At 48.4% G+C, this 19,761-nt stretch overlaps 5 protein-coding genes across 5 annotated transcripts; 3 read left to right on the forward strand and 2 right to left on the reverse strand.

Moving 5' to 3' along the window:
• Window positions 1–19: 19 nt before the first annotated feature.
• On the forward strand, window positions 20–2,871 carry L228DRAFT_267836 (hypothetical protein; the record flags this gene model as incomplete). The annotated part of the gene is made up of 4 exons (XM_018335038.1): window positions 20–380; window positions 441–2,372; window positions 2,427–2,539; window positions 2,587–2,871. The coding sequence occupies 4 exons, from the start codon at window positions 20–22 to the stop codon at window positions 2,869–2,871; spliced, it is 2,691 nt and encodes an 896-aa protein (XP_018189434.1).
• Window positions 2,872–3,909: 1,038 nt separating this feature from the next.
• L228DRAFT_125918 (subtilisin-like protein) lies at window positions 3,910–6,307 on the forward strand. The gene is made up of 3 exons (XM_018329047.1): window positions 3,910–5,064; window positions 5,182–5,388; window positions 5,740–6,307. The coding sequence occupies exons 1-3, from the start codon at window positions 4,028–4,030 to the stop codon at window positions 6,164–6,166; spliced, it is 1,671 nt and encodes a 556-aa protein (XP_018189435.1). The 5' UTR covers window positions 3,910–4,027; the 3' UTR covers window positions 6,167–6,307.
• A 167-nt stretch (window positions 6,308–6,474) lies between these two features.
• On the reverse strand, window positions 6,475–9,821 carry L228DRAFT_246725 (hypothetical protein). Its single transcript, XM_018332483.1, has 7 exons — window positions 9,501–9,821; window positions 9,038–9,430; window positions 8,140–8,966; window positions 7,702–8,076; window positions 7,505–7,638; window positions 7,364–7,445; window positions 6,475–7,282 (listed from the first exon to the last, which is right to left on the reverse strand). Exons 1-7 carry the CDS (start codon window positions 9,694–9,696, stop codon window positions 6,845–6,847), a joined length of 2,445 nt encoding a protein of 814 aa, XP_018189436.1. The 5' UTR covers window positions 9,697–9,821; the 3' UTR covers window positions 6,475–6,844.
• Window positions 9,822–12,651: 2,830 nt separating this feature from the next.
• Window positions 12,652–13,890, reverse strand: L228DRAFT_267839 (hypothetical protein; the record flags this gene model as incomplete). Its single annotated transcript, XM_018335039.1, has 1 exon — window positions 12,652–13,890. One exon carries the CDS (start codon window positions 13,888–13,890, stop codon window positions 12,652–12,654), a length of 1,239 nt encoding a protein of 412 aa, XP_018189437.1.
• A 4,054-nt stretch (window positions 13,891–17,944) lies between these two features.
• L228DRAFT_260634 (kinase-like protein) lies at window positions 17,945–18,951 on the forward strand (the record flags this gene model as incomplete). Its single annotated transcript, XM_018334276.1, has 2 exons — window positions 17,945–18,142; window positions 18,214–18,951. The coding sequence occupies 2 exons, from the start codon at window positions 17,945–17,947 to the stop codon at window positions 18,949–18,951; spliced, it is 936 nt and encodes a 311-aa protein (XP_018189438.1).
• Window positions 18,952–19,761: the final 810 nt, after the last annotated feature.

Genomic DNA, 19,761 nt, shown 5'->3' on the forward strand with positions numbered 1-19,761 from the left:
GATACCCAGCAATAACAGAATGCCAACTCTAAAACAGCTAACGTGTCAGATCGAATGGGCTAGATCTGGAGGCCCATTGCAAGAATTCGCAACCTCGTACGCAGATGGATTCGTCCAAACATATGTTGCTGTCCCGCAGGGCTCAGTACCTTTCACTATCAGACTCAAGTCAAATGGATACATAGCTCCCGGGTTAGCAATGTTTGTTTATATGGATGGGATATACCAGTGCAATCGGAATCGACAGGGCCTGAAAGCGCCGGAAGTTGCAAACAAGGCTAGCGAATATGAGGTTGACTTTCTCGTGCGTCAAAAGGAGGAAAAGTTGCGGGACGGTAATTGGCTGGGTAGAGAATGGAGGTTCGAAAAGTTGAACGTTGGTAAGTCATGCCCTGCTCCGGGGTCTCTTGGCGATTTTTTTTTTCTGAGAACAGCTTTAGTTGCTGGTGATTCGCAGGAAGCCAAAGATACAGAAAGCGGAAAGTTCGATCAGCTTGGTACAATCGAGGTGGTGGTTTTGCGATGCACAAGGCCTAAACACGAATTTGTTCCTCCATTAAGAAAAACGCCAAACTTGCAGCGGATGACAGAGAGACAGCCAGGACAAGATGGCGAGGGTGGAATGTTAAAGGGTCTCTTCGATGGCATTGTTGAAGAGTGGGAAATCTATTCCATCCACACTTCAGAGAGCTCCAATATAGATAGCGGCGGGGGTTGGAACTCGACTCAGATTGACGGCTCGAGTAATTCGCAGCAGAAAAAATATGATGAGCGTCAACATGACCGGGCTAGGTATACTCGTGGTGGCATACGCGACAACCCAGATATGAGCAGTGATCACGAAGAGCAGATCCTGGAGAGCTCGATTAGGCGCTATAACAGAGATTGGAGAAGAAACGGAGTGAGTATCACACCGGACGAGACAGTTGAGGAGGAGGAAAATCCAGGACCCCAGGTGTCGCCGGACAGCGCTCCCGCTCGCCGTCTCCATGAGAGATTTGGAGAATTTTCGGCCGACGGTCAATCATCTCAGGACCAGCCGTCAGTGGTTATCCACATTACGCCACCCCCGCCAGCGCCCGACCCACCCCCAGCAGTGGATCCACGACTTTGGGAGCAAAGAAGGCATTACCGCGGCAACCCTGAAGGAGGCTCATGGAACTTCGACGAGAGTTCTTCGAGCTCCTATTCTCGAGGCCAGAGATATTCTGCCGTGCCACCACAACAGTATAGGCAGTCATCGAATACACAACACTATGCTCATCATGGCCCTTCAGGAAGTACCTTTCCAAGGGTACCTGGAGAGTGGCCAGAACCTGAGTCAATGTCCGACATCGATGATGGTCATCTCCCACGTCGGACTAAGCAGCCTCCGTCCAAGCCACCAGGAAGCATCGTTTTCCAAGAGCCACTGGAGCACAGAGGCAGGGGAAGTCCAAGTGGCAGACATCGCAGTCAATCCCCCAAGAAGTCATCGAGGCCGAGAAATGCTAGTCGTAACACGCGCCGCGAGTCCATGCCCACTGTTGAGGAAGACTGGGGCGGGGAAAGCAATATTGACAGTCGAGCCGGTTATGACCTGTCTAGCGAGCCAGAAGAAAACCTCAATGATGGCGAATGGGATAAAAGAGTTGGTCATCCTCGGCAATACGTGCCTGTTATGGCTCCTCAACCGTGGTCGCTTGTCCCTTCTGGATGGACGCCGTATATTCCACAATCTTGGCCGTATATTCCAAGTGGCACTCAATGGCCGGGACCAGAACCGGCAAGTCCTGATCATTCAGCTCCAGCAAACGAAACCCTAGATGCAGATGATCGACCTCAAAGACCCAGAGGGCGTGAAGATAACGGCAGCCAGAGAACCAAATCGCCGGCCCACAGGTCGAATTGGGATACCCCTGACACGAACAATTGGGCAACGTCGAATCAGAATGAAGACAATAATGACTGGAATAATGACAATTGGGATAACAATGACTGGGGAGCCGATACCAGTCAACCTCAACAGGAAGGTGATGCTGATGTAGCTGCAAAGGTTGAAGCAGCATGGGCCTCAGATCGCCATCCTTCTCGATCTGGTTCTCCGACAGCCTCGGCGCACTCCTCAGCCTCCACGGCCAAGCCAACATTTCAAGTGCCTCATATTTTGCCTTATACGCAGCCTTACTGGTCTAAATGGAATAGAGCTGATAACCTCGAAGAGGAAAGTCCTCTATACAATGTCCCGGAAGATATTGCAAAAAAGAAAGCGGCTTCTCATCAGGTGCAAACTGGGCGGCCGGCACCCTACACTCACCGGACTTGTAGGCCTGTGTATGTCGACACATATGATAAGCCATATGCGGTTTTCGTCTTCAAATATCGGTCACGAGGTATATTGGGGATTCATTGACCAAATATAAAAAGCTCGCTGATGATAGTGGTAGAGACGATTGAGCGATTGTTCGGGATTACTATCCCAGTCAGTGCCGACGACGAAAGAAGAAGACTGGCATCTCTATCTAAGGAGCAGATAATTGAAGAGCTCCTCAAATCCAGGGTATGCGGCTTTCCAGAAGGCTGATTGGCGGATACTAATGATGTTAGACTGCTCCTTCTCACAAAGAAACAAAGTCACATGATGGTGAAGATAATGTTACCCATAACGGACATGGCAGCCAGAAGCTATCAGATAAAGCAGGCCAAAAGGCCAAGGACACCCAAAAGGATAAATACTCTGCCAGCGAAATGGGTAACGACAAACAAGGTTCAAGCAATACCACTTGGAGAAGCGGAAAAGATACAAAGACTGCTGGCTGGATCAAGTTGAGCGAAGACAGTAAAGAGTGGAACGATGAAGAGCACAGCGCTGTTGATGACGAACAATGGTAAAACCTCTGATAGGCAGGAAAGCATAGATCCGGGCTGAGAGCAGCCAAGCCATCAAGTGGTTCTGCTAGACTCGAGATAATTAATGGAACGTAGTTCATGGGGATAAAAACCACTAGTATGTCAGAACATTGATGAAAGGCTAAGGTCATCTGTAGCCCACATATCTATTCTGCTTGACATGAGACAGCTCCCAGATTCGTCAAGAGAAGAAAATGATCAAAAATATGTGCTTGAAGAGAATGAACCGCGTTATTTGACTGGAGAGTTTCTGAAAATATTAGCTTGACTATGTGAAATAACTCGACCTAGTCGGTATGATGAAGCATTGAATGTAGACACGTAGAAGCATATTTGGCTTCTACTGAAGAACAGAAATATATAATTCAATAAAATGCGCTCAGAAGCATGCCCTGCTGCTCCCAGCGTGGCGTTGTATTGAGGTTCATTGAGCGTGAAGGGTGTTGTTGACGTTGCGAGCCGACCGAGTTCTGAACCAATCATATGCAGCCACTCTACCGGCGCTTCGTGAGACATCATGTCTACTCCAGCGCCTCCCTCTAACTAATCTACACCTCGATGCATTTGAGTAGCCAGCCAATAATCAAGGATTTCTTCCTGTATGCTCGCAGAGCTCTACATTTGGAGGCCAACGAGCTATCATGGATATCGACATGAACGCTTTGGCCCGTCTGGGATGGTGAAACGTCTAAGTTGCACGTTGCTGCTATATTAATCCACCCCCAATATCAAGATGAAGATGCGCGCGAGCAAATGTGCCAAGATGCTTCTTCTCGTGCCCCACAGGAGTTTGATTTCCAGGATCAGTCATGTTTTTGGAGAATGCTTTAAAAGACCATTTCCCGTGGTCGCCTTCAGCGCGACCACCATAGCATTTCCTTACTGTTTAATGACTTTATAGTTTCTTCACTTTCTGTCACTCTTTGGCTGAGAACTGTGCTGGGCACACATTCGAGTTCCAGACATTCATTCGTTTTTTTTTGCGTTCTTTTTTTGATCGCAATCGATTCATCCTCACGGGTTCTTCCAAGCATTCTTTTTGCACACTTATACAAAGTGTTGGCTTGGCGTGCCTCCCGAAAGATTGGCTTTAAAACTTTACATTACAACCCTAGAGAAAGTCTGTGGCATTTTTACAATGAGGCTTAGGATATTTCTTGCAGTGCAGACTGTCGTTTTATGCAAGTGTCTTGTCGGCGCTGTTCCAAAACCTTTCTTTATATACCAAAATTCTACAACCAGCCGGACAACTCTAGACAACTCACCTTCATTGTCATTCGCTTCTAGCTTAGTTGCATCCAACACCGCCAGCTCTATCGGATCTCATACGTCTTCCGCTGCTATTATTTCTTCCTCTACCACAGCTACTGCGGCCTCATCTACCTCAACTCCATCCTCTGCGACCTCCCATCAGTCCGGGGGTGAAGAATACGTCGTCCTGTTTCACTCCAACCAATCCTCTCAAGCCAATGCGCCAGAAATCCTAAATCGGCTCGGACTTGGCACCGCACATCCAGATGTATCGCACGTCTTCAACAACTCCGCCTTTGGGGGATTCATTGCGTCCATGAAAACCCACTGCATCGACGCGCTGAGTAACATGGTCGAGGTCCAACACGTTGAAAAGTCTGTCCAGATCAGCTCTTTCGCTACCGCCGAACGCACCTCTGCAACATGGGGGCTGGAAAGGATTTCCCAAGCGGAAAAAGTCTCTGGAGACCCATCCCAAGTCGACTTTACATATACCTTTGACGACCAAGGCGCCTTGGGGTACGGCGTGGACATATATATAGTCGACACGGGGATCAACACGGCTCACGCAGCGTTTGGCGGAAGAGCGATTATGGGCTTCAGCAAAGATGGCCCCGACGACCTCAATGCCGACTCGGACAAGGACGGACACGGCACACACGTGGCAGGCACCGCCGCCGCCGAAATATTCGGTGTCGCAAGCTCAGCCAACCTTATCGGCGTCAAGGTGCTCGGATCCGATGGCGCAGGCTCCTCAGCCGATACTATCAAGGGGCTAGACTACCTTGTCCAACGACATGATCAGCGCAAGACGGAAATGGGGTTTGTTGGATCTATTGCCTCCATGTCATGGGGGTTATCCAGCACGTCAGCTACCCTCGACCATGCCATTGGCGCCGCCATTGCTGCTGGCGTTCACGTATGGTACGTAGAATATCCTCTGTTTACCTGACTCCTTGAATTTCCCTTGGGGGCCCCTCCCCCCTTTTTCCCTTTTCTCTCCAACACCTCGACAAACAACTAACTCCATTGCCCGTCCAGCGTAGCAGCAGGCAACCAAGCCCGCGACGCATGTGCCGCATCGCCCGCCTCGTCCGGCGGCTCCGGCGGCACCGCCATCGCAGTCGGGTCTATCAACAACAAAGACTCGATAAGCTATTTCTCCAACACGGGCGGCTGTGTCGACGTGTACGCCCCCGGCGAGAAGGTTATGAGCACTTGGATTAACGCTACTGACTCTATTGCTACGTACGTATTCAGCTTTCTCTCCCCCCCTTCTTAGTATCTCCTTCCCTTCTCCCCCTTCTTCCCACCTTCTTCCCACCTTCTTCATCTCCCCTTCTTTTTCTTGCTACCTCCTTTCCCTTTCCCTTTCCCTTTCACCATCTCCCGCCGCTACCTCGTCTCATCGAAGCCATGGATATTATTCCTTTTATTTTTATTATTATTATTTTTATTTTTATTTTATTTTTTTTGGGTCGTGGTCGTGGTCATGGTGGGGGGAGGGAGAGGGAGAGGAGAAGTAGCTGGAAGGGTCTTTTTTACCATACGAGTCTCAGCGCCATATGAGTCTCCCGTTAACTAATCCTATATTATTAGACTGAGCGGCACAAGCATGGCCTGCCCCCACGTAACAGGCATCATGGCATACCTCATGACGCAGAACCCATCACTCGCCGCCTCGCCCGCCGCCATGAAGACGTATCTCCGCAGTACCGCCCTCGCTGGGCAACTCTCTCCCCCTTCTTCTTCTTCGTCCTCCTCGTCCTCCGGCTCGTCAACATCCAAGCGCAGCGTCGTCGCAGGGGACAGCGGCCTGCTCGTGAACAACGGACAACTTGGACAGTCCAATTCCAAGCGATCGCAAATAAAGCAGCGCCGGAACTCGACGAAGAATCTGACAAAGAATCTGACAAAGAATCTGAATTTACTCCTTGCCCGAAAACCAATCGCGACAAACCCAGTCGCGCATGAGCAGTCATTCTACGAAGTAAATATCGACGAGTGGTCATCTTTGCGATACTAACTATGACTGCGAGGACATGAGATGGAATCGAGCCAGAGTAAACCTGGTCGTGGTTGGGAAGTAGTCTATTAATACTACTTAGCATAGTGTATAGAACAATGAGGACAAAACGAAAAGAGAAAAGTGACGATAATACGAAAAAGAGAAAAGCGACGATAACAGTCACATAACGTATTTACGAAAATATACGGAGATATACAAAATGACTTTGCAAATTAAATCATATTTCGAAACAATCACCAATTGTCTTCACTGACAAGAACAAGATATATAGGCAATACAATGAGCAGAAAAGTATATAATCAATATAATGAGCAGAAATATAGCCTGAGCGGGCTAGTGTTTTATAAGACTGGTTTTTATATCCTAAAAAGGCTGCGGTATTACAAAGCCAGAGGTTCGCTAAATACAAATGATGCACATAGTATCTCAACTATCGCTTGGCCTGCCGAAATGGACATATAAGGTAGGTACCTTAGTTGCGGGTAATTTATGTATACATGGCATGGAACTTCGTAATTGTCTCGCTGCAATGGGATTTTCAGATGGGTATTCGCTTTGCTTTTAAAAGAAGCAGAGCAGTTTGAAAGAAGCCCAGTGCTTCCTGTCGAAGCCAGCGATACAGCCGTAAAAGCTTCGAAAGAGAGAAAGAAAAAGAGAGGGAGAAGACGCGAGTCATCATAGGTAGAGCACAGCAAACGAGAAAATGAACATGGCCAGCAAGCCAGTGGTGCCGACGCTCACTGACGGGGCTGCATTATGGTGCTTCTTGCCGCCAGATGATGGCGACGTATTATTCGCCGGAGTGGTGCCGTTGAGGACACCATTGCCACTGAGAGACGAAGGGTCGCCGGTGGAGTCCTTGATGCACATGCTCGAGTTGCTCCAGTAGGCGTTTGCAGCACCTGCCCACATGGTCGTGATATCAGTCGTCATATCCGCCGTGTAGAAAAGGCGGCAGTCGGCCGCCTCGTAGACAAACTGAAGGGGCGTCTGATCTGTATCGTTCTCGCGAATGTTGTCGCGAACATTGGCGCTGCCGCTGGTGCCGTGCAAAGATCGGTTCAGAGCATAGTCCTGGTACTCAGTAAAGTTGCCAATCTCCGTTCCGCGCCACTATCAAAGCGAAATTGTTAGTCAAAATTGGACTTGACAAGGTAAACGCTTCGATAATCAAATACACAAGGTTCACTATACCTTCTTGAGTTGGGACGGGGTGGCGGTTTCCAGCAGAATGGCAATAAATTGCCAAATAACTGGAAAGGAATAGTCATTGGCACTGTTTGACAAACATGTTAGCGTACCCCAGAGGAACGGGCTACAAGCAGAGAAACTTGCCCTTTGGTTCCTCCAACGCCCTGCATGGGCCCTGTCTGAGGCCGTCCACCAATAGCGATACTCTTCACTTTGCCTTGAGTCTTCATGAATTCTGAAAATACAGCACAGGTTGATGCGCAGAAACCATTGTAGAGCTGTACAAATTCCGTTAGCGAAATGCTCTTGTTTCATCACCAATGTAAAATGTCGAGACAAACCAAAACAATGTCCTCAGCAGGGTAGGGCTGAGGTGGAAGGTCTGTGCGATTAAGATAACCAGAAATAACTAAACCGGATGTGTCCACAGTCTGAAGAGGATCACTGAGGTTATACCGGATAATGGATGTGAATTGATCATTGTTGAAGGCATGGGGGCCGTAGACGTCGCTCCACGATGAGAAATCTTCCAAGTCAATGTTCAAATCTTCCTTGTAGTTGAACGGGAGCGAGGCAATCTCTATATCAGTTGCGGTAGCCGAAGGGTCGTTTGGATCGAAATTGGCAAATAGTTGTGACACTTCCTGTCCGAGAGCATCAAAGCTCTGATGAGCTCGGAAGCGTGTTCCACCATAAGGCGTCATTTGTGGGAAAAGCTGATTGAAAACCCCCTTTTTTAGCTTCACTGTGAAATTTTTGGTTGGGAACGAAAAGCTTACCTGCTTGAAAAGATCGTACGCCAAATAGACAGTACCGCCACCGTTGGAGCTGAGATCAATAACAAGTTTCTTCTTTCCGTCCTTTGTGCTCTTGGCCAAAAACTCTTGCGCCACCGCCTGAAACTCTTGAATAGACGCAGGATCCGCAGAGCCGACAAAGGAAGGAATACTGAGAACTGCGACGTCATCCAAGCCGTTGCCGCTTAGGTAGTAGCCGCCGATAAAGCCCTCAGAATGCTCGATTTCAGGTTCAGGATATCCGGGGATCTTTTGAGGCACAGAGGAGGTATATGCAGCTGCCACGGACGAGGTTGATGCGGCCATTGATGTCTCGGAAGAGAATGCCCCAATCGAGGTCGGTACAGCGGTGTTCGAGTCTGTGGGATAAGCATAGGACGTAAAGCCTGGAGTGTAAGAATATGTCGCAGTTGGTGTTGCCGTGCCTTCTGCCGCAGCTGGGCCGTTGCAAAATTTCTCGTAGTAAGCTTCGCCACTGTCGACGCCAGAGAAATCTCCACGAATAATGGCATAATTTTCAAGTTCACTAGTGGTGCCATTCTCAAAGGTAAAACTGGTAGACGGTCCAGGATAGAAGAAGCCGCCAATATTTTGATCTCCTCCAGCGAAAAATCCTGGTCCCTGGCCGTTCTCGAGAAGAGAAACCTGTGCCAGGTCATAGAAGAGACTGTTGTAAGCTGCATCTGGGTCCTGCAGATTATTGAATTGGGCCAGATTTTCCAAAAAAGTTACAACATCTTGTCCATTGATTTTGGTGACGGCAGATGGAAGATTTGTCGAACCTGCCTGCGCAGACGCAAATATTTCCTCTATAGAAATGGTGCGTAAGTGTCATGCGCTCTCTACTCTACTTTAGATTGCAGCCGGAACGTGAACCTACCGTAAATATAGATTTTTGGCAAAGCCTGTCCGTCCACGGATACGGATACTAAGGCCCTTTGCCTTCCAAATGAAATAGCATTTCCGACAGCATCCCCAATCCATATAAAATGACCGTCGTGTGCGCTCAACGTGAGACGAAGAATGTCCATTTGAAAATCATATTCTCCCGAGTACACGCCTTTAGTAACATTACTTGCAATGTCGTTCAGTCCTCCCAAGATATCGACTGGAGGTTCTTGGTAGCCTTTGGGCGGGTTTTTGAGGTAAGCCAATGTTGACTGCCATTGAAAGTACGGCCACAGGCCAGACACCACCGCCAAGGCCGAGTCTTTATCAATAGGGACAGATTTTAAGCACTCATATGCAACGGATGCCGGGACTATCGGAAACTCTACAAGCGCACAAAAAGAAAATGAATCAGCACGTGACCAGAGTCTGAAATGACGGGCGTTGTGCCCAACCTGTTTTGCTCGAGATCCCGCCGCCTGCAGCGAGCGAGCTGACCGCAGCACAAGCACTGGCAGTGCCAGTGGGAATTGAACCACTGGTGATGGAGGGATTGACGGTCACAGAGCCTGTCGCCAATGCTGAGCTTTGCGACGACAGAAGACCGACGGCGGTCAGGGCGACCGCAGTCGAAGATTTGGAAAAGCGCATGACGGATTCCTTGGCCCTGACAATTCAATTGTTGGCTCTCGCGTGGACCAGGAAGGACACAAGATGCATGGTTGCGGAGCTGGCCGCGGTGGCAGAAGGTCCATTCTTAAATGAAAGCAAAAGAGCCTGGGCTGATGCTCATACGACGCTAAGCTTCAGCTGGAGCTTTGTAAAACGACATTTGTATGGCTTGTTGCCTGGTCGCAGATTAGAAATGCGGAGACAAGGGCACAGAGTCGACAGGCTAGCCGCCCAAAGGGGTAGGGCTAGGTCGCTAGAGCACACTCAATAAGGGAAGCCAAGAGGCGCGGTTCCCGTTCGACCAGGCACTGTCCCGGGGTCCCTGGGGGAAGGGAGGGCCCGAGCGGATAGTGGTCATTAAACGGCTTGATTGGCCCCCACCGAATAGTGTAATGGCGGGTCGGCTGAGTCGGGGGCAGTACAAGTAAGAGTACGAGTCCTTTTAAGAAGCTTATAGCGGTCAAACTCAGCCCAAATGGTCCACTAAGATCGATCCAGCAACGGATTGACTCACGCGCATCTCAAGCAAACGTTCCAGATTTCGCCCCCAAACTCTCATGGCTTTCTCCCAAACTAAGACCAGCTTCAAGGCAAAGCAGTTAGGTCTGCGCTTTCAAAAGAAGTGTCTTTTGGAACAAAACCTACCTGCTTCAGCATCTGCTCAGCCCTTCTCCCGCCTCCATTCTCTTCAGCCCTGGTATTGCCAAGCCCTGCCAACCGTCACATCTTCGCCGCGGCGTTTCAAATTAAAAAGGAACACCAAAAAGCATAGTGAAATTGCGTCTCTTTTCCTTCCTCGAATTCCTGTTCGCTAGCTTTGAACAAATTCCACACCCTGCCAAGTCTGCTTTCTTTTCTCCTTTGTCGGTGGCTGCGACACGTGAATTTCGCCACACATGGCTGTGCGGAATGGCTACCACGAGATTTTGCTCGTGGTCGCTTGTTAACCAGGCTGCCTTTTGAGCAATTTGCAAAAGAACCGAGTTGCCATTCACCGGATAAAGTAAAATTTATGCACCATTTTGAAGCCGTTTTATTTCCAGGTCACATTAGACTATGTTCCAAAGCCGACCGAAATGTCAAATGCTCATCTTTGCATATCTGCAGCGGAACTGGCACCATGGTCCAGAACCGTAGTTGTTGGATTGGTGATCTCAATAACGACCGCCTAGAGAAATAGTTCGGCTCTTTCTTTTCCGAAGAAAACAAGGCTGAACTAGCTTCACTTAAGACGAAACAACAGTTAGAGAATGGGTAAGGTCCAGTCATTCATCGTCTGCGTAAATTCTCTAGGTCTTATATAACGGCTTCGAAATTTCTAATGCCGTAATCACAGGGAACTCCGAAGCTGGAGACGTTTCCTTTCCTCTCGGTTTCGGCGGAGTGAGGAGGCCGAGCGAGGGGATATGGTCCGGTCGAGACATGACCGCATTGCAACACTGTGAACCAAGATCCCTCCCGCATCCTTCCTTCTTCAGCAATATGTCATAGAGGCGGAAGACGAGCAAATTCATACCCTTGGGGTTGGCCTATAAAGTGATCCTTCCCCATCTCTGATGTAACTCGAATATATTCGATCCCATGCCCAGACGGAACCAGCAGGATGCCGACTTGGCATTGCGACGGGATCTTTGAGTACAACCCTGGTAAAAGCGCGTCACCAGCATGCCAAGTAATATGTCTCTCCCTCGCGCCGGGAAAGTATTGCTGCTGTGTTGACCATTGGATCTCTTTATCCCCCGGCGTTGGGTAGAAACACTAAGATCCCAATCAGTCTGCAGACGCAGATTGACGGTGACACTGCCAAGAACACGCCTGCAGGTCGTTATTGGATCTCGATCAACAGATGAGGAAACATTTTCCATTGTACTAGAAAGAAAGAAACCCATACTCTGAAGTGATCATGGTCATCTAGATGTGTTGGAGAGCGCTGCGACGCTGCGAAAAGAGAGTAAAGTTGTGTATTGCTCAAACAATAGCAAAAGTCGTCGTTCAACCCTAACGTTCAGATAGAAAACACGATCGAGCGACTGCTTGACGTTCAATCCGCCAAGAACTTTTGACGGCAAGATGATGATATGAATATATTTCCTCATTTTGACACATGGCAGGTGGAAAGCTTTCTCGTAATCGCTTGCCAGAGTAGGCAGGAACGACTGTCTCTCGACAAAAGATATAAGAATCCGAACTTGGTAGGTGCATGCTTGAAATAGTATCGAATGAACGAATTTATCACAATCCTTCTGCTTCTTCTCTTTGCTCAAACTTCTCATTCGGTTTCTACGGTCGGCGTTTGGATGACGCGCATTTGATCATAGAAATGTGGTCCTCTCACTCAAACTTTACTGCAACCGAAAAAATAGAACAGAATAAAAATCCAAATCGATATAAAAAAAATTAAATGATATAAATAAAATAAGGGTCATTTTATTGCATAATAAAGGTGTATTTATATAATATATATACATATAAGTTACCAAAATTTTATCCCGCAAAGCAGGACATCCTCACAACGCGCACAGCCCGGCGCGAAGAGCCGGGGCGGGGCGCTCAGGATTGGGGAACTGGAGACGCTTGGATTCGACCGCAGATTAGAGATAAAACGGAGGAAGACATAGTTAACATTTGTACCCGGCCAGTTGAAGACCCCCGTTCAATCGCTGCACGCACCATAGCTCGGTTGGTCCACTAAGCGACTCAATTATTTCATCGGATTTTAGTTAAGCAGCCACTGACCAAGTGGCCTCGGCACAGAACACTTCGACTGAGCTTTGCATGGCGATGTCTTCCCATCTATGCATCAGATTTATAGGATGTCAAGGACGTGAGAGGAGGCAAGGTGTGGGATTTGATCCAGCAGAGGAGCCATTCGTAATACGTAATAATCTGCATGTTCACATTAATGTAGATATACGTCGAATAAGCAACGTCACGCTACAGGCCCATTTTCTCACGCAACAGCTCCTTGATATCGGTCACTTTCTTTCCCAAGGCAGTAAATTCTTCGTGGATGCTAGATGTGCTTGTACTTTGAAGCAGACCCCAGCGAATGAGCACAATGGCCAAGTCCCGATCGACTAGATTGTCGCCAAAAGTCTGGGTATTATTGGGAACGGTCGCGCCGCTGCCGTCCATGGATTGCACTATTCCATCAGCAGATCGAATCTGGGGTGGCAGACCCAAGGCTGCCTCAGCCTCCCTAATTGAGTCGAGGAGCATGCACACAGCCGTGTGAGTACGGCTCCATGGTGCGTTGATAGACGGTAGCTCGCCAAGACACACTGTCGGTCCAAAGTCCATACCCGTGGGCGAAGGCCTTTGCTGAGCGCTGGGCTGCAATTGAAGGTAGGTTTGCAAGTGACCCAGAACGATGACATAGATCCGAGAAAGCGTGACGTAGCAACTTAGTAGAATATGAGTAACAGACGTGTCGAAATAGGAAGCAGGGTTGGAGGAGGACGTCGCAGAGACAGCCGAACCTGCGCTACCGCCTTCAAATTGCGCAGGTTGTACAGCGGGAATATAGTCCCCTGAAGAGCTTGACTGTGAGGATCTCCCACTAGGAGACGAGGTCTTGTCGCCGGGCCTAACTCCCCGCAGAACGGTCGCCACGTTGGTAAATTCCTGCGACAAGTGTAATACGCTGCCAATGGGATAGCTATCAAGTGCTTGGTAGGTCCCTTCCCGCTCCCATGGCCCAGTTTCTAATGCTTCCAGCCTTTCGTGCAGATCGAAAGCAAGACTCAGGAGCGTCTTGGTGGCGATGCCGCGCTCCGAAGGTATAGCCTCTGTCACCAATGTTGGAAAGCTATTAGAGTTGTTATTCCATTTGGTGTTGTTTTCCAAGAATAGGGGTGCGTCATTCCCACGGTTTGCCAAATCCAGCTCCATGTGATTACAGTGACTGGCAAAATTCATGTGGCTGGTCAATATCTGCTGGTCGTTCATGGTGTTATGATGACCTTGAAGCGTATTTTCGAGAGGGTCATCCTCGGGAGGAGGCGTTTCGAGGATTCCATTCAGAGTCAATACGTCCTGCGCAGACTCTGGATTCCAATTGTAGTCAAAGGAGAAAATCTCGGTTCCCGGAGTCACTTGGCCATTGTCTATTGCGACGTCTTTGTCCATGAGGGTTGAATATTGGGTGTCTGATAAACTCAAGGGAGGGGTCATTGTGGAGACACCAATCCCACCGTCAGAGATGGGGATCATTGCAGGTTGTCGCCCGCTTTCTTTTTGATCCAACTCGGGTGTTATTTTGCATCTGGACCTGTTCCGACGACCGAAGATGCAGGGGACCATTGCACGGACGCATCGTTGACAGCGTGCAGTGCCATCTGGAGATTCGGTAGCTGGTGTGACAATGCATTTGAGCTTCTGAGAACGACATCTATTGCATGAAGTCCGCATCGAGAGGACGTCGCTGGAGGTTGAACTTGAGATCATGTTGAATAGCCTTCAACCCTCTGCCTATGGGACTAGCAAACGAAAAGAAAATAATAAATCCACCGGTATTTCCGCAGCACAGCAACCAAGAGAACATAGCTATATATCTATCGTACTTTTAAAAGCGGGCGAGATTGAGGGGCCGGTGACCAGCCAAGTTGGCAGATCTCTTTGGACCCTTTACGCCCGAGACAGCTAACTGAGGGGTCCCCACTTTAGCGGCAGATCACCCACGAAACAGCTAGTTGTTGACCATCCAATTGACGACCTTCCAAGAGACATGTTTACCAGTTTGTCCCCTCGTGGCCTTTGGCGCCTCCTTCTGGGCGGGGGATGAATAAATGGCATTACTAAAAGAGTCCTATGTATACCTTAAGTGACTGGTACACTAAAATCTCACTGCGAACGAGTAGGGGCTTGTGCATACTTTAGTGACATTCGGCCGAGACTGGTCTTTCACATCTTCCACGCCGGCGAATGCATGAAATAGCTTCGTGAACTGGACTCCACAGTATACTAGAGCCAAGGAGGCGATAGATGGAGAACAAGGCTGCGACTGTCGTAAATTTTTTTTTTGCACTTCTCTGAGTCCCATCTTGGTGAGACTAATGGTGATGGCAGCCATTGGCGGTTTTGCAAGTGCCTTCAAATAAGGTTTAAACCCTAGATGTGTTACTTATAAGGCAGGAAATCGTGCCCAGCACTGATATACCCCATAGCTGTCTATATGGCCAATTCATTTTGTATCCGGGATCAACGTCTGTTTGTTGCTCGGATATTTTCGCGCAACGTCATCCCTGGCTCGACATTTTAAGGGGTCCAGAGCTAGGTAATTTACATTGGCTCCTAAGGTTTCCAATGCGTTGAACCAGATACATGATAGGTGCAAGTGGCGAACCTCTTGAAGGCAGCCTTGGTAAGGATGTAGAGCTTGGTGAAACCCATTCACGTACACGTTCCCCTGTATCCTATCCACCATTGGTGATGAGGAGCTATCGGCACAAGGTTACGACATACGCTGCGAATATGCAATTGGCTCTTGAACGCTGCATACTATTCAACCTGCGCAAAATACTATAGGATGCATTTGTTGGCGGCGGCAAGGCGGTTTAATGGTGTGAAATTGAGCTGGTTCGACGGGTATGAAGTCCGGCAAGAAGGTTGGGGGCCGGAATTCTCCATGGCAGCGTGTCGAATCTATACTATAGTTTAACTATCAGAGGGGTGAAATGACGGCTTTCAAGAGTCGTCAGCACAAAAGTAATCGCTAAAACAAAGATTGTCATCCCTTTGAAACCAAACATGGTAGAGGTAGAGGGGGAAAAATAATGAAGACTGGATGAAGATGGAAAAACAATCGCAGAGCTTACATGATGATCGCCATCTGCTGACGAGACCCCGCCCTTTTTTTTTTTTTTTGAGTGGGAAAATGCAGCCCCCACTACCCGTTGCGCCGCCCCGGGCCGTTCCATGAGCAGGCAACACCAAGGGTCCGGACGGGATGTGGTGATGCAGCCACGAGGCGCTCTAGGTAGGAAAGTCCAACCATCCTCCCTGCAGTGACATGTATGGAGATGGCGGGGGGGTTATAGCATGAAATGCTACAGTGGTACAGATAGGGTAAGTGGACGGCAAGGAAGATAAAAGCTTTGGTCATTCAGTTCTGTCACGCCTTCAGCCTTGACTGAATCAACTGTGGGTGAATAACTATCGTCAGCTATAATACAGGGGGGGGGGCTGATGAACAATGCGGGGGTGGGGGGAAAGAAGAGCGACCTTGGCGGGCGCCATTGTTCTGCAGTAACTGTCTTAGTTGTCGGTGCTTGCAGTCCACTTATGCAAACTAATGTAAACGGGAAAAATTTAGCGAAATTACCGTTGAGAGGAGCTTGCAATGAACTGGCATACCAACTACATGTGTTGATTATGGTTAAGGCGTTGTTATAACTTTCTCTCTAAATTTCTGGGATTCAAACCTTCGAAAACTTAAGAGTATTCGTTATATGTGGTTGGAACTAGTGATTTAAGGGGATATATTAGACTTTAACATATTAGCCACTTTTTATGTGCTGACATGAACACAATGGATATTGTGAATCCTCTAGCCATCGCATACCACCACCAAATGGATCGTGATGAGACCCAACTGGCCTGGCAAATCACTTGGCATCGCGTGGTGGTCCAGTTTCGGCCAATTGGGTGCTAGTCAAAAGCTTACCTCTGAACCTCCACTACCCATCCCACAACGACAGAAGACGGGATATAACATCAATGAAATATGAACATGGGATGCATGCCGCAGCCCAAACCTTTACCTATCCCATAGACTGTCCGGACCATGCTTCCGCCCATCCCAAAACACTCACCCTGCAGCTCTAGCTTTCTGCGCCAGCAGATCATAATGGAGAGAGTAAACACGTGCCCGTGATACTCCCAGAGCTACCTCTTAACCCCCATCTCATTGAGTATAACGCCATCTCACCTCAGCTCACTTTCAAGCTCGACAAATTGGAGGGTTCGGAAGAGCAAGAGCGTCAATTGCTGCCATTGCAGGAAACCAACTGGTTTTTTCTCAAAGGGAGGGTTAGTCCAGGTGACGTGCTCCCATGCTTTGGTATCGCCCAACAAAAAACCTCATCTCAATTGGGACAGCTGCATGGGTATTATGCCAGAATGCTTGTGAGAAGATGGGACCAAGGGTTCTTTCTGAACGCGAATGGTCAGGTCTTGCCGAATCCTTAAGCGGGATGCCAGATCTCACTATCTTCGTACGTCAGACCCAGATCACCAGCCCGAGACAGCGGGACAGCGGGGTATCTTCAGAGCAAGCAGTCCCTGCATAGCTGCTGAAGAATCCAAATTCGAACTATCGCTGCCTTTTGACCTTCCTGAATATTGTGCCAACTTTTTTTTGATGCACCCTTCCACGGACTGCCACGTCTCATCAGACTCGCCATGGGTATAACTGTAGCCTCTCAGTGGAGAGCGTGCAAAAAGTGGAGCCTAAAAGGGATACCACGCACGGTTTGAATCCCTCAAGAATAGATATCAGTGACAACACTTCATCCGCTGAATCGACGATGCGTGCCCTCCTGATGGGCGGCGATACGGTTCTACTTTGGTAGATTCCTATTTGATGTTCAAAGCAGCTAAAAGTTGATTCATTGCATCATGTCCTCGTATTCAATGAGTATTAGAGAAAGAAGAATAATTGACGGGATATATCCGGAAGCAATTGCAATTCGTTATGGTGATCGGCTGGCATAGAGCTAGCCCTGACGGTTCCGCCGCCGCCAAGATCAACTTCGGGTTTACCGAATCGACCGAAGGGTGGGACCGTTTTCAGAAATTTATTTCACACCCTCATGGTTTATTTTGGTTTGGATACAATTCACGAGTTGCGCTGATACTGCGCATCATCACACTCCGAATTGCAACGTTGCCGGGGGATCGCTCTAAAGTTGCATTACCTTCTGGTTAATTGTAATTAACACCGCATCGTCCGCCCTGTAAGCGGATTTAATTCCGAAACAGCTTCAATAGCAACCCAAGAATAATGGTTCATGTAAGGATGAAAACTGGATTAAGAAGCATGAATGATGCTTCTCATTGTTCATGACACATAGGGAGAGTGGTGCGTTGATGACAGGAAGCTGGCTTCGCTTCCCAACCTGTCCCATCTGATCTCTACCTCACGTAGTACAGAGTAAATACCAAACCGACATTGCCTTGTAAGACATTCAATTGGCACAGGTCTACGTCGATATGTTCTGTTTGGGATATGTCTGCATTTCTCCGCAATTATATGCAACTATGGCGCTGGCCACAGCCGCTGCAATGCGTTCTCCGCGGACCGTCTGCTGTATTCCATCGTATCAAACTCGCTCTATGGCTGTTGTCGGAAAAATGGGTGAATGAAACAAAACCCCAGCAAACGGGCATACCAGACGAAACTACGGCCGCAAGAACACTGCCATATGTAAGCCAATCAACAATGCCCATTTCTGCCCTCTTTATCAGGTCTCTAAAGTCTGTCTGTCCTCTCCACAGGACTCAGTGATACAATCGAGAGGCACACTCATCTCCGGCGGCGGGGCAGGCATTGTCGAACGCCTGCCTTCCGGTGCTGTCATCAAATCACCCTGGACTGACGAGCGACGGGAGGACTGTCGCGCTGAGCTCCGCCTTGAATGGCAAATCTACCAAAGGCTGGGTGCTCACCCAGGGCTCGTCAAAATCCTCGATTGGAACGACGAAGATTGTACACTTACCATGGAACTTATGGAAAATGGCCAATTGGACGACTATATTCGAGCTCACAATGAGAGGATTTCGTCAGAACAGCGAGACAACTGGGTGAAGCAGGCCGCGGAAGTCGTTGCGCATTTCCACTCGCTAGGCGTAATTCATTGCGACCTTGAAACTCGAAATTGCCTTCTGGATGCTCATCTACGGCTTAAACTGATTGACTTTGCCGGCTCATCCGTTGATGGCAGTCGGCCATCGGCCTTTGTTGCACCAGCATTCCTAGCGCCCGACGTCGAGGTGAATAGCAAACCCACCATCCAACATGACTTATTTAGCTTGGGCTCGTTGATCTACAACATTGTGACTGGACATCAACCATTCGAAGGCGAATCGAGTAGAAAGATTCAGCAGCACTATAAAACCAACAACTTCCCTAATCTCGAGAATCTGCAGTATGGAGAAATAATCCATCGTTGTTGGCATGAAGGCTTTACTTGTGCACAAGAAATTGTCGATATTCTCGCAAATAAACGGAGTTGAAACAAAAGCCAAAAGCTACTTTTCTAAAAATTTAAGGGAAAAAGACTGGGCACAATCCCCCAGTGATTCGCTCTCCACCGAACGATCCAGCAGCCTCTTTCTACCAAAAAAACGGGTGGCGCCCAAAGTCAACTCCATTCTAGGTTCGAGAGTATCCCTCATCGCGATGGTTCTGACATTGTTCACGACTTCTCGTACAACCAAGGTACTTGGTCGCTATGCCTTCACAGTCTCTGTTTGTCGTCTCTGCCGTCGCACACCTTTTGAGCGTCGTGACCTGTCCGGTCGCAGCTTCCTGGACAACCAGAGTAGGTGATTTTTCGTTGGAGATATTCGCACATGTTTCTTTTTAGGCCGTTTTTTACTGCTAATACAAATGAGAAATTGTCTACATCTGTCAGAGCCACTTACCCCTTACTGAAGCCCGACTACCTTGTGCAAAGCCTCTCTTTTCTATTTTGTATTTTTGCGTCTCTTCAACAAAGGGCACTAGGTATGAGTGATTGTGGAGCAGTTCTGAAGATAAATAATTAGACTTTTTTCTTCGTTTCTTTCTTGTTCAACAGAGCAAATGTTAAAGAATATTGCAAAGCTCATACCATACATAGACTGTTCAGATCATTACCCAACTCCTTGATAGATGCCAACACCACTCTGAATACAAATTTGATTGGGCAAAAAATAGAAGCAAAATGAATGTGCGAGGTTAGTTGATCAAGCATTTGATAGCTCCCAGGCAAAGAGGGGCATTGAATGCTTTGATTCGAGCAATCTCTGAGCTATTGGAGACAGTTGTAGCCATCCTCAATG

This window comes from Xylona heveae (genome assembly GCF_001619985.1).
Source record: "Xylona heveae TC161 unplaced genomic scaffold L228scaffold_4, whole genome shotgun sequence".
In the NCBI taxonomy this organism is placed as follows: Eukaryota; Fungi; Ascomycota; class Xylonomycetes; order Xylonales; family Xylonaceae; genus Xylona; species Xylona heveae.

What these genes read in the sequence shown, in the direction of transcription:
- L228DRAFT_125918 (XM_018329047.1), top strand. Translation starts at nt 4,028, where the DNA reads ATGAGGCTTAGGATATTTCTTGCAGTGCAGACTGTCGTTTTATGCAAG. An exon ending in GCTGCTGGCGTTCACGTATG is followed by an intron (nt 5,065 to 5,181) that starts GTACGTAGAATA and finishes TTGCCCGTCCAG; the next exon opens with CGTAGCAGCAGGCAACCAAG. An exon ending in GCTACTGACTCTATTGCTAC is followed by an intron (nt 5,389 to 5,739) that starts GTACGTATTCAG and finishes CTATATTATTAG; the next exon opens with ACTGAGCGGCACAAGCATGG.
- L228DRAFT_246725 (XM_018332483.1), bottom strand. Translation starts at nt 9,696, where the DNA reads ATGCGCTTTTCCAAATCTTCGACTGCGGTCGCCCTGACCGCCGTCGGT. An exon ending in CTGCTGAGGACATTGTTTTG is followed by an intron (nt 7,639 to 7,701) that starts GTTTGTCTCGAC and finishes GAATTTGTACAG; the next exon opens with CTCTACAATGGTTTCTGCGC. An exon ending in CCCCGTCCCAACTCAAGAAG is followed by an intron (nt 7,283 to 7,363) that starts GTATAGTGAACC and finishes TCGCTTTGATAG; the next exon opens with TGGCGCGGAACGGAGATTGG.